The following is a 12,955-nucleotide window of genomic DNA, read 5'->3' as shown; positions in this document are numbered from 1 at the left end:
AACATCTTCATCTTCTTAATAACCTTTACGTTGTATTATATAATCCATTTAACAGTTCTGCGCTTCTGAGCTTCCTATAAATTTGTCACGCTCACCACTATAGATATTATTTCTATAATAGTATATTTTTATCTTATTTTAACAATACTTCGAGGAGATTTTTATTGTGTGCTGGGAGAATTCGGAAAGATAAAAACATTAGGAAAGCTCCTCAGTACAGTTCCTTTTCCTTTCTTTCCTTAGAATTCAACAAAGCCTGTTTTTTCTTTAAAGTTGGGAATCATCTTAGAAGTAAAGTGCAGCGAAGAAAAATAGAAAAAAAAAAATAACTTTGTCAATATAAAAGTATTGAGCTAAACCGTTTTATTATAAAATAATTTATGCAATGACAACTTTGCCGGCTGGGCAATAATATAATAACTTGGATCCGACTTGCCTTCTTTTTTAACTGAAACGGAATAATTTAGGGGATTTCTTTAGGCATTCCACATAAACTATTTTAATACATTTTTATAGTGAAGAAAGTTACTGAATTTTAAATTAATAGAGATGTATAAACTACATTTACTTAAAAATAGCATGAAGTTCATTATATATAGATTCGTGAAATAACTTTTCTAGTAAACGAGTAAACTCTTCAAATTTCGACTGTGTAAAAAAAGTTATTAATAACTTTTAACGGAGATATTAAAATCAGTATTAAATTTGAACTTAATTAACTTTAGTATAACATTTATTCTTGTATAAATAAGCAATAACGATATTTTTGATAATTCAACAAGTTACCTCAAAAATACTATTAATCCTAAATATAGATTCTTATTCATTTACATTTTAGTTTAATTTATTTTAGTTTTTGGTAGTTAAAAAAGGCTGTTTACGTTTAACTTTGTGGAAATCAACTTTTACAAAACATGTTTGGACTTTTGGTGATATTTATCTAAGCTAGTATTTTTATACAATAACATCTTTACCTGTTTAAAAAAAGTTGCTACTTTTATTTAAGCAAAAAGTGGGTTTATTAAAAATATTAAAAAGGAATTATGGAGATAAAGCTTAAAAGATATGATTGACTAGAGGTGAACTTAAATTGACTAATTTCTTAAGATACTATTACTAAAGAGCTAAAATATAAAACAAACCAAGAAGAACTGTTGTTTTTTTTATTTTTATTTTCTTCTTACTTTTCAATTGCGTTTGTAAAAAAACTTTCTAAAAGGCTTAACCAAAAAGGTATACTTATGATTAAATTCTTAAAATACATTATTTACTAACGAGCTACGTACAAGAGCTGTTCTCAATCTTTTTTAACTTTTCTGGTGATGCGTTTATAATAAACCTGTAGCGGAGGTTTCACCATACAAAAACTTTAGCATTTTTTCGTTGCTATTAAGAACATGGCTATTCAAATTAGTTATTCTGTAAACTTCTCTTCGCGTACAGCCAATAAGAAATAAATTCAGGAGCCAAATAGCGTAACGGTTATTCAACCATGACTAATTATGAGGCCACTTTTACTTTTAATTAACAAGCAATCACGCCGATAAGAACATATAGAGTTTTTGTTTGAATCCAATATATATATATATATAATGTGTATTAATGTTACAAGACTAGAGAAAAAAGCTATTAAAATATAGTAATTTGTTATTCCTTTGCTTGAAAGGTGGGAAAATCTCGATAGTTTTAGGATTCCGCTGGAAAGCAATTCAAAGTTTACTTTACCTTTGGCTAAGAAAAGTAGTTAAAAAATATTATAAAGTCTTTTTTTCGTAATGACTTCCCTCCCTACTGTGTATAAAATTCCTAATTCTGGTGAAAGGGAGAGCAGTACTAGTAAATCTCCGTCAATCTCTAGACTTACATCTATAAAACTTGATCAACTCGGACTCAATGATTTAAACTCTCAACTTCTTGCTTCCGAAAAATTTAGAAGCCGTCTTCCTATTACCGATCAATTAAAAAACAGTCATCTTTCTTCAAAACCACAGACTGCTTCCCTTGAGCTAAATCAAAAACTTGTTAGTCAATACCAACAAGGCCGAATAGAGGGTATAAACTTAATAGTTTCAATTTTATTTTTCAAGGAAATTTAATTTATAAATAAGATTGTTCTCTTAACTGCTATTATATATATATTTTAATATAAGGTCGTCAATTCGGTTCCCACGAAGAAAGGAAGTTTACAGAATATTCCAAAGTCGATAAATACGGATTTATAAGCGAAACCGAACTCTCTAGCTTGAAGTTATATTTTATATTATATGATAGTTTTATAATTACTACTAATTTTATTAAAAAAATAATATAAGTTCGCCGGAAGATGAGAAATGGGAAAAAAAACTAAAAAAAAGAGAAATTAAATGGAAAAAAATGGTTGAAAGTTGGCCGAGATATATAAAAGATGGGCATCACCGAAAAATTGTAGAAAAATAGTTAAACTTATTAAATTTTCTAATTTTTTTTTTTAAAGATAGTCGAAAGAATATATAAAGGGCTCCCGGATTCTTTTCGTGCTTATGTTTGGAGTCTTTTTTTAAATTTAGACAACTTTGTGGTTCCCAATGAATATGAGGCACTTACTTTTTTTCCTTCCTATTTTTAATATTTTATAAAAATATATTTTATTAACTTTATTATACTTTAATTATTTTTATTGGATTTAAATTTTTTATAATGCTTTTTTTTGGAGCGCAATATTTTTGGTCCTATTCATATAATTAATAATTTTATTTTTTAATATAATGAAGCGCCTAATTTTTAGATTTTTTTTTTACTTTTATCCATATTATTATTATTTATTATAATATTTTCTTTATTTTTTTTAAGTTAATAATATTTTTCCTATTATAATTTTTAACCCATTATTTTTAGACTTTTTTTACTTCTATTCTTTTAACTAATATATATATTATATTATATTAACTTTATAATTTTACTTAAATTATTTTTTTTAGAGCGAATAATACTAAATTTTTTTTACTTCTACTTTTATAAAATTTAGTTTTACCTACTTCTTTTTACTATTGTTCAAATCCTCTTCTTTTATTTTTTTTTATTTTAATATCATTTTATTTACAGTTTGTATAAATTATTACTTTTTTAATTTAATTTTTATTCTTTAGAAGCTGAAACACAAACTTTTAAACGATCCTTTAATTAATGTTGATCTTCATCAAGTTGATTTAGATATTAACAGGACTTACAGGAACCATGTGATGTTTTGGGAGCGTTACGGACTAAAGTCATTTTTATTTTAAATTATGCTATTAGTATAATTCTAATTAAATTTTATTATATAGAATATATTTTTATATAATAATTATTGCTTTTTTTATTTTTTAAAAATCTTAATTTATTTTTTTTAAATTTAATTTTATATTTACTTTACAATTTCCTTTTTTTTTAAATTTTGATTTAAATTGTCATCACTTCTACTTTTATTATATTTAAATTTTATTTTGAAGATTATTTTTATATAATTATTGCCTTTTTTACTTCTTAAAGTAAATTTCAATTTATTTTTTTAATTTATTTTAATATTTTTATATCCAAATCACATGTTTATAAATGAATTTTTTATTTTAATTTTTAATTTAATTTTATTTATTACTTTTACTATTATTATTAAATTTTATTTTTATTCAGTTTATTTTTTTAATATTTTCTATTAATTATTATTATATTAAGAATTATATTATTATATTTATATTATTTTTAAATTTAATATAATGTTATTTATTACTTTTACTATTACTATTATTAAATATTACTTTAAAGTTTATTTTTTTATATATTACTTTTTTCCTTTTTTAATTTATTTTTAATATAAAATTGCATTTTTATAATTTCCTTATTTTTTTAAAATTTTGATGTAAATTATGTCAATTTCACTATTACTTTAACTAATTTTTATATAAAAATTATTGTCTTTTTTAAATTTATATTAATTGTTTTTTATTAATGCGTGAATGCAATTACTTCCTTTTATAATGAAAATTACATCTTTTATAAAATTTTACTTAAAAAAGTAGATTTTGTTTTTTTTTAATTTTTTTTATAATAAAATTATTTATTCTTTTATGTTTTTTAAATAAATTTTTGTAAAGCAATTTTTTTTTTATATACTCCTAAATTATTATAAATTTTAAAAAAAATAATAATAAATATTAGAAATATAATATAAAAAAATATTTCCAAGATAAATATAATAATTCGAAAAAAAAATATTCATATAATAAAAAAAATAAAAATAAATTATTATTAGTATTTTTTTTTAGTCAGTACTTAAATGCATTGTAGCAGATTAAAAATATTATATTAATTTAAAGGAAATTTGCAACTTTTATTATTAATTTTTAGTTTTTTTTTTTAATATTACTTTTGATTTTTTTATTACGTAAAAGTTTTTTTTAATATCTTTTTTTTGTAATTTTATATTAATTAAATTATTTTTCATTAAAAAGTTATTACTTTTATAATTTGAACTTTTTTAAGTAAATTTGCAATTTTTATTAATAAATTGTTTTTGAACTATTTTTATACTTTTTTAAAGAAAATTTTATTTTATAATAAAAAAAAGAAAAGTTTATATTTTAATTTTTTTTTTTAAATTTGTAATAATTTTTTTTATTTAATTAAATTTTAAATTATTATTAACAATAATATTTATATTTTCCTATAAAGTTATATTAATTTATTGTTTCTAATAAAATTGTTTCTAAATTATTTTTTTTTCAAAATAATTTATAATCAAAAAATTAGTTTATATTTTTAATTCCTTTTTTTTTTATACAATATTAATTTGTTTTTTTTAAATTTTAAAATAAATTTCTTTTTTTTTTCCAGATTATATATTTATTGTTAAAAATTTTAGATCCAAATTATATAAATTTAAATATTTTTCAATAATAAAAATTGTTTTTAAATTTTTTTTTTAGGATTTTTAATAAAAAAATTTAAATGAAAAAATTCAAATTTAAAATTTTAATTAATTTTTTATAATAATTTTTCATAAAATTATTATTTCTAATTTAAATTTTTTATAAACTCCCAAGTTTATTTTTTTTTTAATCTTTTTACACAATTTTTAATTTTCTTAAAAGTTATATATTTCTTTTTCCCAAAATTTTGTTAATAGTAAAATTAAATAATTTTTTTTTTTAAATAAATTTCGTTATTTATTAATGAAATGAATTATTAAAATTTTTTTTATTTCCATAATATTTTATTAGCATTTTATTATTATTTATAATTATTTGAAAAATAATAAAATTTAATTTATGTTTTATATAAGCTTATTTATATACAACTTTATTATAAATACTTTATTATCACTATTTTTAATTATTATTTAATATAGTTTTCCGTATATTTTATAAAAAAAAGTTAATATTATAATTTTTGAAAAATTTTTTGATTTTATATAAAATTGTTAATTTTATTATTATAAACTTTTTTTACAATTATTTATACTTCAAATGAAAATTTTTTTTATTTAAATATTTTATTTAAATTTATTTTTTTTTGAAATGAATTTATTATTTTTTTAATTATTATAACTTTTTTTTATTTTTACTTCTTTAAATGAAAATTTATATTATTTAATTTATTTTTATAATTTTTTTTAATTTCTTTTAAGGTAAACTATTTTTATAATTATCAATTTTTTTAAATATAAAATTTAATATTAATTTTTATTAAATGTTATAAAATATTATTTTATATTTATATTAATTTTTTAATATTTTTTCGAGGTATGAATTATAAAAGGTTTTGTAGTTTTCTAATGTTTTATATTTCTTTATAATTGATATTTATTTTTTTTATAATTTTTTTTTATTATGAAAATTTATTTTTTAAATATTATAAACTATATTTATTTTATCTTTTGTATTTTTTATTATAATTTATATAATTCTTTTTAAAAAGTTTTTAAAATAATATAAATTTTATTTTTACTTTTATAATTTTTATTTTTTATCTTTTATTATAAAAAATTTATATTTCTAAATATATTTATTATTTTATTTTTATTTTCTAAAGTTTATTATTTATTTTTTACTATTTTTCATATTAAAATTATTTAAATTATAATTATTTTATGTAAATAATAAATTTTTTTGGAAAATTTTTATTAATTTTTTATTTTTTATTATTATTTTTTTTAAATATTATAAATTTTATTTTAATTTTTATAATTTATAGCATTTATTTTTTTTTACTATTTTAAAAAATTATATATATTTTCTAGATTTTATAAATATTATTATATTTTTCATACATATACAATTTTTTTTTTCTGCAAGGCAGCAGATGTTATTTTTTGTGTTGGGCTGTTATATGCTCTATAATCCGTCCGTCGGCTACATTCAATCAATGGCTGGCGTGGCCGCCATGCTTTTAATGTACTTCGACGAGGAGGTTTTTCTACTTATTATTATTGTTATTATTATATATTTTTCTTTATTATTATTACTTATATATTATTATTTAATAGTTTATTATTTTAATTTAATTATTATTATTTTGTAAGCCTTAATAACGAATAACAAACGCTATAAGAAAAGTCTGAATAAATGTTTTTTTTCATTTATCTTTTTGTTATTATTTATCTTAACTATTATGATATATTATTAAAAAAGTAGAAAAAAAATTTTTATAATAAAAGTTGTAAGAAAAGTTTAACGATTATATATTATTTATTATAATTATTTTACTATTTTCATTATATGTTATAATTCAGTATTAGTTTTTATAATAATTACTATAATTTATTCATTATGATTGTATATAATTATTTATTACTTATTTCTATTAATTATTATTTTTAGTTCATTATATAATTTATTATTATTAGTACCATCATTATTATTATTCTTAATATTATTATTTAGTATTTGTTATTTTTATTATAGCGTGCGTTTTGGAGCTTGCATCGGCTTATTAGTGATACTAAATACGACCTTGCTTCTTGTTATGCAGAAGGTTTGTATATTTTTTGTTACTTGTTTTTATTATATAGAAATATAAATAATATTTTTTTTAAAAAGTTTTTTAAAATTATAGAAAAGTTTATTTTTGTAATTATTTATTATTAATAAATATAATTAATATATTAAATATATTAAAAGTTATTTTTATTTCTATTTATTCTATAATAACTATAATAAATAAATAAATATAATAATAAAATATATAGAAATATAAAAATAAAATAAGTTTTATAAGTTTTATAAATATATATATAAAAATAATTAATATATTCTTTTTTTTAATAAGTTTTTTAAATATATTTATATAAGTTATTATTATTATTTACTATATTTAATATATTACAATATTTGTTGTTTGGTTAATTATTAAGGAATATATATAGAAGATTTCCTTATCATTATTATTATATTTATAAATATAAATAATATTATTGTTCCTTTGATTTTTATAAAAAAATTTATAAAAGTTATTATATTATTTATTTTGTTTAATAGTTTTTTTTATATATATATAAAAGTTTCAATAGTAATTATTATTTATTGTATAGAAATAGAAATAATATTATTGCTTATTTGGTTATTATAAAAAATATATTAAAATTATTATTATTATTTATTGTATAGAAATAAAAATAGTATTTTTGTTTAATAATTATATATATATATTAAAGTTTATATTATAATTAACATTTTATGGTATAAAAACTGAATTAATATTATGTTTGCTTATATATATAAAAAGTTTTAAATATTTCAGTTTTTTTAAAATAAATAAAAAAATAAAAAGAATTTGCTATTTTTTGAGCCGTTTATTATTTTTTTATAATATTTTTATAACCTGATCAACCATGATTGGTAACTCCTGGATGATTTGAACTAAATTGTAACATAATACATTTTAATCTACCAAGTTAATGATACAAATGTTTTCTATTGGTTCTTAATATTATTTGTATCAAATATTTGTTCTTTATGTTGCTATAAAATAATTCGTGGTTAAATTATAAACCTTTTTTGTTACCAATAATATATTTGGAACAAAATGGATGTTATATAATACCAAAAAGAAAGTTAAAAACCTTTTAAATTGATGCAGTTTAAGATAGTCGGGTGGCTAATGTATTATTTTATTGCAAAATAATACTTTAAAGATCTCCACTTGTTAAATAAAGATTATTATTATATTACTATCATATTATTACTATTATATTATTATTGTTTATAATAATAAAAAATATTTAAAAAAAGGATTTCCGAAACTTTTACAAGAATGGCGCTTGCATTCCAGTTTGATCCAACTTTTTTTGCCGAGTTTATATAAAAAAATGGTTTAAATGTTATATAAATTTTTTTTTATTAATTAATAATTCAAACTTTTTATAAGTAGAATAAGTAAAACTTTTCTAAATATAAACTTTTGGAAATAATTTTGTTAAATAATATTTTCATCTCAATAACTAATAATATTTATATTTTGATGAGTGAATGATGGTTAAAAATGCTAATGAAAACTATAATATATTTGTACTTGCATAGTATCAAGTATAAAATTTTTAGTACAAATATTAATAATAAAAAGAAAAAAATTATTAAAGGTTATATAAAAAAATATAGTAAAAAGTTATATATATTTAAGAATTTATTAAGAAGTAAAGCTTTCTACTTAATATTATAAATTATTTATAAGAAGATATAAAGAATTATAAATAGTATATAAAAATATACTTTTAAAGAAAAAAATTTAAAAATTCAAGAAGTATATAAAAATATGGTCGCAAGCCTTATAAAAATGTTTATTTAAAATTAATAAGTAAATTAAAAAAAATTTTTAAAAAAAATTATAATACTAAATAGTAAAAACGGAGAATTAATTGTTTTTTTTACTAAATTTATAAAAAAGTATAAAGATTTTGCTAAAAGATAATTATTTAATTTTTTAGTATTAAATTTTAAAAAAAATAAAAATATTTTAAATAAATTATTAAAAAAAAATTAATAAAATAAATTAAATAATTATAAATTTTTAATAATCCTACTTTTTTTAAGGAACAATTATACAAGTTATTAAGAAAAATAAATAAAGTAGTAAATATTATATAAAAGTAAATTATAAAAAATGATAAAAAGTAAACTAGAATAAATAAATAAAATAATCAATTTTTTATACAATTATTAATTTAATTATGATATATAAAAAGTTTAACAAAAATTAATTATAATAGAAATTCTGTTCAACTTTTAGTATTGAAGTTTATAAATTTAAAAAACTTTTTTTTATATTTTTTTTTAATATTCAAATTTAATTTATTTTTAAGAATTTTTAAAAAGGAAAATAAAATTTATTAATATAAATTGAATGCTTTCCATTTATAATTTTGAAAATATTTTTATTTAACTTTTAATATTGCATTTCGGAAATTTTCTTAACTTTTTATATTTTCAATAATTTACAAATTTGATATTTATAATAAAATTATTAATAATTTTAAAAATTCATTATAAACTGAAAATTTGAAACTTTTTTTATATTACAAGCTATAAATTTTTAATTTTTTTTTTTAAAATACATTGAAATTCTGTTTAACTTTTAATATTACAATAATATTTTTTTTTAAACTTTTTTTAATAATTTTTTTATGTTTAAATTTTATATTTATTCTAAAGAAAAATTAAAAAAAAATTGAAATACTGTTCAACTTAATTTTAATTTAAATTTTTTTAACTTTTTTTTTTTAAAATTTCTAATAATTTTTATATTTAAATTTTTCTATGAAAGTGAAAAATTAAAATGTTAATATTTAATTCAATAAATTTGAAATTCTGTTCAACTTATCATTTTTTAATCTTTTAAAATTTTTTTTTTTTTACCAATTTTTGTTTATTTTAAATCTTAAAAAAATTGATTTTTTAAAAAAAACTATACATTCTGTTCATCTTTTGATATTTCTTTAATCTTTTTATTATTTCTAAAAAAATATAATTTTTATTTTTATATAAAATTTCTCAAATCGATCTTTTTGTTGTAATTAAAAAATTTTTAATTAAAAATATATAAAAAAAGTTACATTTATTTTTATCATTTATTGTTGCAATTTTTAAATTTTAAAATTTTTTATTCCATTTATTATCTTTTAATAAATTTATCTTTTTTTTTAAATTTTTTTGAGTAATTTTTTTTCAAAAATAAATTTTAATACTTTTTAAAAAATTTTTAATAGAAAAATGAAAATTTAAATCCTTCCGATTACTCGTCTCGTTGGTTTTTGAATTGCTTCCAGGAAAAGTTGCCTTTCTGTATTGTCGTGAGTTTGTGGGATCTTTTTTTATTCAACGGCTACATTGCAATTACTATAAGCGCGTTGGCCGTCGTGGCTTATTTAAAAGGTTTTAATAGTTTTTTTTTTTTATAAAAAAGTTAATTAAATTTAATTTAATTTAGAAATTCGTTTTTTTAATAAAAAATTATTTAAATTTAATTCGATATCGAAAATTTTAATTTTTATTTATTTTATTTGAATTTAATTTATAAAAAGTTTTATTTGTTTATTGAAATTTATATAAAATTAATTTAATTAATAAATTTTTTTTCCTTTTTAAGTATCAAAAAGTAGTTAAATAATATTTTAAAAATTTTTACATTAATTTTTAAACATGTTTTACTAATTTTATGAAATAAATTTAATAAACTTAAATTTAATTAGTAAAAGGTTTTAATTTTTATTTAATATTAAAAACTAATTGAATTTATTTTGTTTAAAATTGTCAATGTTAATTAATTCTTCTAATTAATTAATAAAAAAAAATTCCACAATTCTTTTTAGTTAATTTAATTTGAATTTTTTTTTTAATTCTTAATTTTAATTAATGTTTAAATTTACTAATAGAACATCTTCTTACTTTGGATTACAACCAAGCGCTTCTTTTATTATCGCATAAACTGGTAGATTACAATTTTGATAGGAAAAAGTTTTTTAAAATAGTTGATCGGTACGCTCAACTCGTTTCCCCGCGACAATTGGATCGCCTCGCTAGAAATTCTACTTCAGCGGAACATACATAGAAGCGATTAATTTTTTTCTTGCTCTGATTATTTTATAATTCACTTTGAAAGTGAAGATTTTGCAGTAGTAGTCATCTTTTAAGCGAGGTGCGCTTAAATTTTGAATGTGTTGATTTTTAATTCTTATATTAAAAATAAACAAAGTAATTAAGTGATTTATTAATTTATTGAACTTAAAACTAATACTGAAGTTTTAATTATAATTAGCTTATGTTTAAAGTCTTCACAATAAAATAAAAGTGGCAAATTTATAAAGTTAGCAGCGTAGTAATCCAATTAAAGCGAGACACTATTAAAGCTGGAAAGTGTAAATTTTTATTAATTAAAAATTAATGAAGGATTAATTAAAATTGTATTGTAATTTATTTATAACTTCGTTGAATTAAAAATTAATAAAGACGACGTTATTATTATATTAAACTTTTAATTTAAAATCTTCACTCTGGAAAATAAGTAGTAGTTTTATTAAAGTTAGCAGCGTAGGAGCCACCGTTCAAAGAAGGGGCTTTATCAAAGTTAAAAAGTTAAAATTGTATTAAATATTTTATCAATTTATTGACCTATAAATTTATGACAAAAGTTAGCATTTTATGAATGTTAGCAACGTAGTAGTCATAGTTCAAATGAGGCGCTAATAAATTTAAAGTATACATTTTAACCTTATTGACATAAAAATTAATAAGGAAATTAAAAGGTATAATCCTTTGCGCGAAATTAATATGAAGTTGTAATAATAATTTTTTTATTAAAAAAATCTTTGCGATAAAAAAAATTGGTAGCCTTAAAAAAGTTAGCAAGCGTAGTGCTTTCCTCCAAACGAGGTGCTATTAAAGTTAAAAAGTGTGACGTTTGCTTTTTAAAAATTATTAAAGTGTAGTTATTATTGTAAAAAAAAAAAAAATTTCTTTAATAAAATCACTTTGCAGAAGGAAAAAGAAGGATGAATTTTTAAGTAATCATTCTGTGGAAAAGTTTTCTATAGGAATGACGACTCCGCTATAATTACTGTACTTATTTCGTGTAAAACATAGACTTTTGAAGGGCTCAATAGTACTGTAAGAATATAATTGACCATTTACGCTAATATTATTTTAAATAAACTAAAGTATAAGTCTTTGAATTTTATTATTTGCTGACCTCGAATTACAAGCGAGTGCTTTTTAACATTAGCTTCTTTAAGCGAGGTACATAGAGCGAAAATAAGGGATATACTAAATAAACCCCACTACCACCGAAGAAAAAAATATTTTAAAATTTCAAAAAGATACTACTATAATATTTATAAACAAAACAAGGAATACTGATTTAATATTTAATACTTTAAAATGAATTATTTATTAAAAATACTTAAGGAATTAATAAATATATTTTCCTTAACTTTTTTTTAAGTTTATTCTTTTTTATTAAAAATTGTTAAGATTTTTTTACATAAGTATATTTAAAATTTCTTAACCTGAAGAATTTAAGTGTCAAATTCCGCATTCAAATACAATAATTACCAAATCGAAGGAAAAAATCGCTTCATATTAGATTACGATTTATACAAGCACCCTTATTGGTCATTCTTGCATGCGCACTCCTCCACATATTTTTCGATAATGAAAAAGGCCTAAAAAGATTTGTAAACTCAAAGAAATTCGAAGGTTGAGTTAGTGACTGCACTTGCTGTCCACAAAAGTGGAATACAGAGAAACATAAAATTTAATTATTATTTTATATCCTGTAAAGATTGTAGGCAGAAATAAACAAAGTAGTTATCGAATAAATAAAACAAAGTCAACCTAGAGCTTAAAAGGTTTGTGAATGGTCTTTTTATAGAAGAGGTTAGAACGATTTTATGTTTGGATATGTTTGTACTTTTTACTGCCGTTTCTGAGGAAGCTATTAAGTTCTTTAAAAA

General features: G+C 17.7%; 1 protein-coding gene across 1 annotated transcript; it reads left to right on the top strand.

Moving 5' to 3' along the window:
• The first annotated feature begins 1,642 nt into the window (after positions 1–1,642).
• On the top strand, positions 1,643–11,125 carry LOC135144963 (USP6 N-terminal-like protein). Its single transcript, XM_064077093.1, has 10 exons — positions 1,643–2,052; positions 2,151–2,247; positions 2,313–2,424; positions 2,474–2,575; positions 3,126–3,244; positions 6,309–6,423; positions 6,918–6,987; positions 8,244–8,323; positions 10,214–10,379; positions 10,880–11,125. The coding sequence occupies exons 1-10, from the start codon at positions 1,776–1,778 to the stop codon at positions 11,053–11,055; spliced, it is 1,314 nt and encodes a 437-aa protein (XP_063933163.1). The 5' UTR covers positions 1,643–1,775; the 3' UTR covers positions 11,056–11,125.
• The last annotated feature ends 1,830 nt before the right edge of the window (positions 11,126–12,955 follow it).

The sequence above is a fragment of the Zophobas morio genome, unplaced genomic scaffold, assembly GCF_036711695.1.
Source record: "Zophobas morio isolate AGI-343-1 ecotype UQ-CSIRO unplaced genomic scaffold, CSIRO_AGI_Zmor_V1 ptg000114l, whole genome shotgun sequence".
Lineage (NCBI taxonomy): Eukaryota > Metazoa > Arthropoda > Insecta > Coleoptera > Tenebrionidae > Zophobas > Zophobas morio.
This window is presented reverse-complemented; position numbering and strand designations above follow the sequence as displayed.

Coding starts and splice junctions, on each gene's coding strand:
- LOC135144963 (XM_064077093.1), top strand. CDS start 1,776: ATGACTTCCCTCCCTACTGTGTATAAAATTCCTAATTCTGGTGAAAGG. Junction 2,248..2,312: donor ACCGAACTCTCTAGCTTGAA/GTTATATTTTAT, acceptor AAATAATATAAG/TTCGCCGGAAGATGAGAAAT. Junction 10,380..10,879: donor CGTCGTGGCTTATTTAAAAG/GTTTTAATAGTT, acceptor ATTTACTAATAG/AACATCTTCTTACTTTGGAT.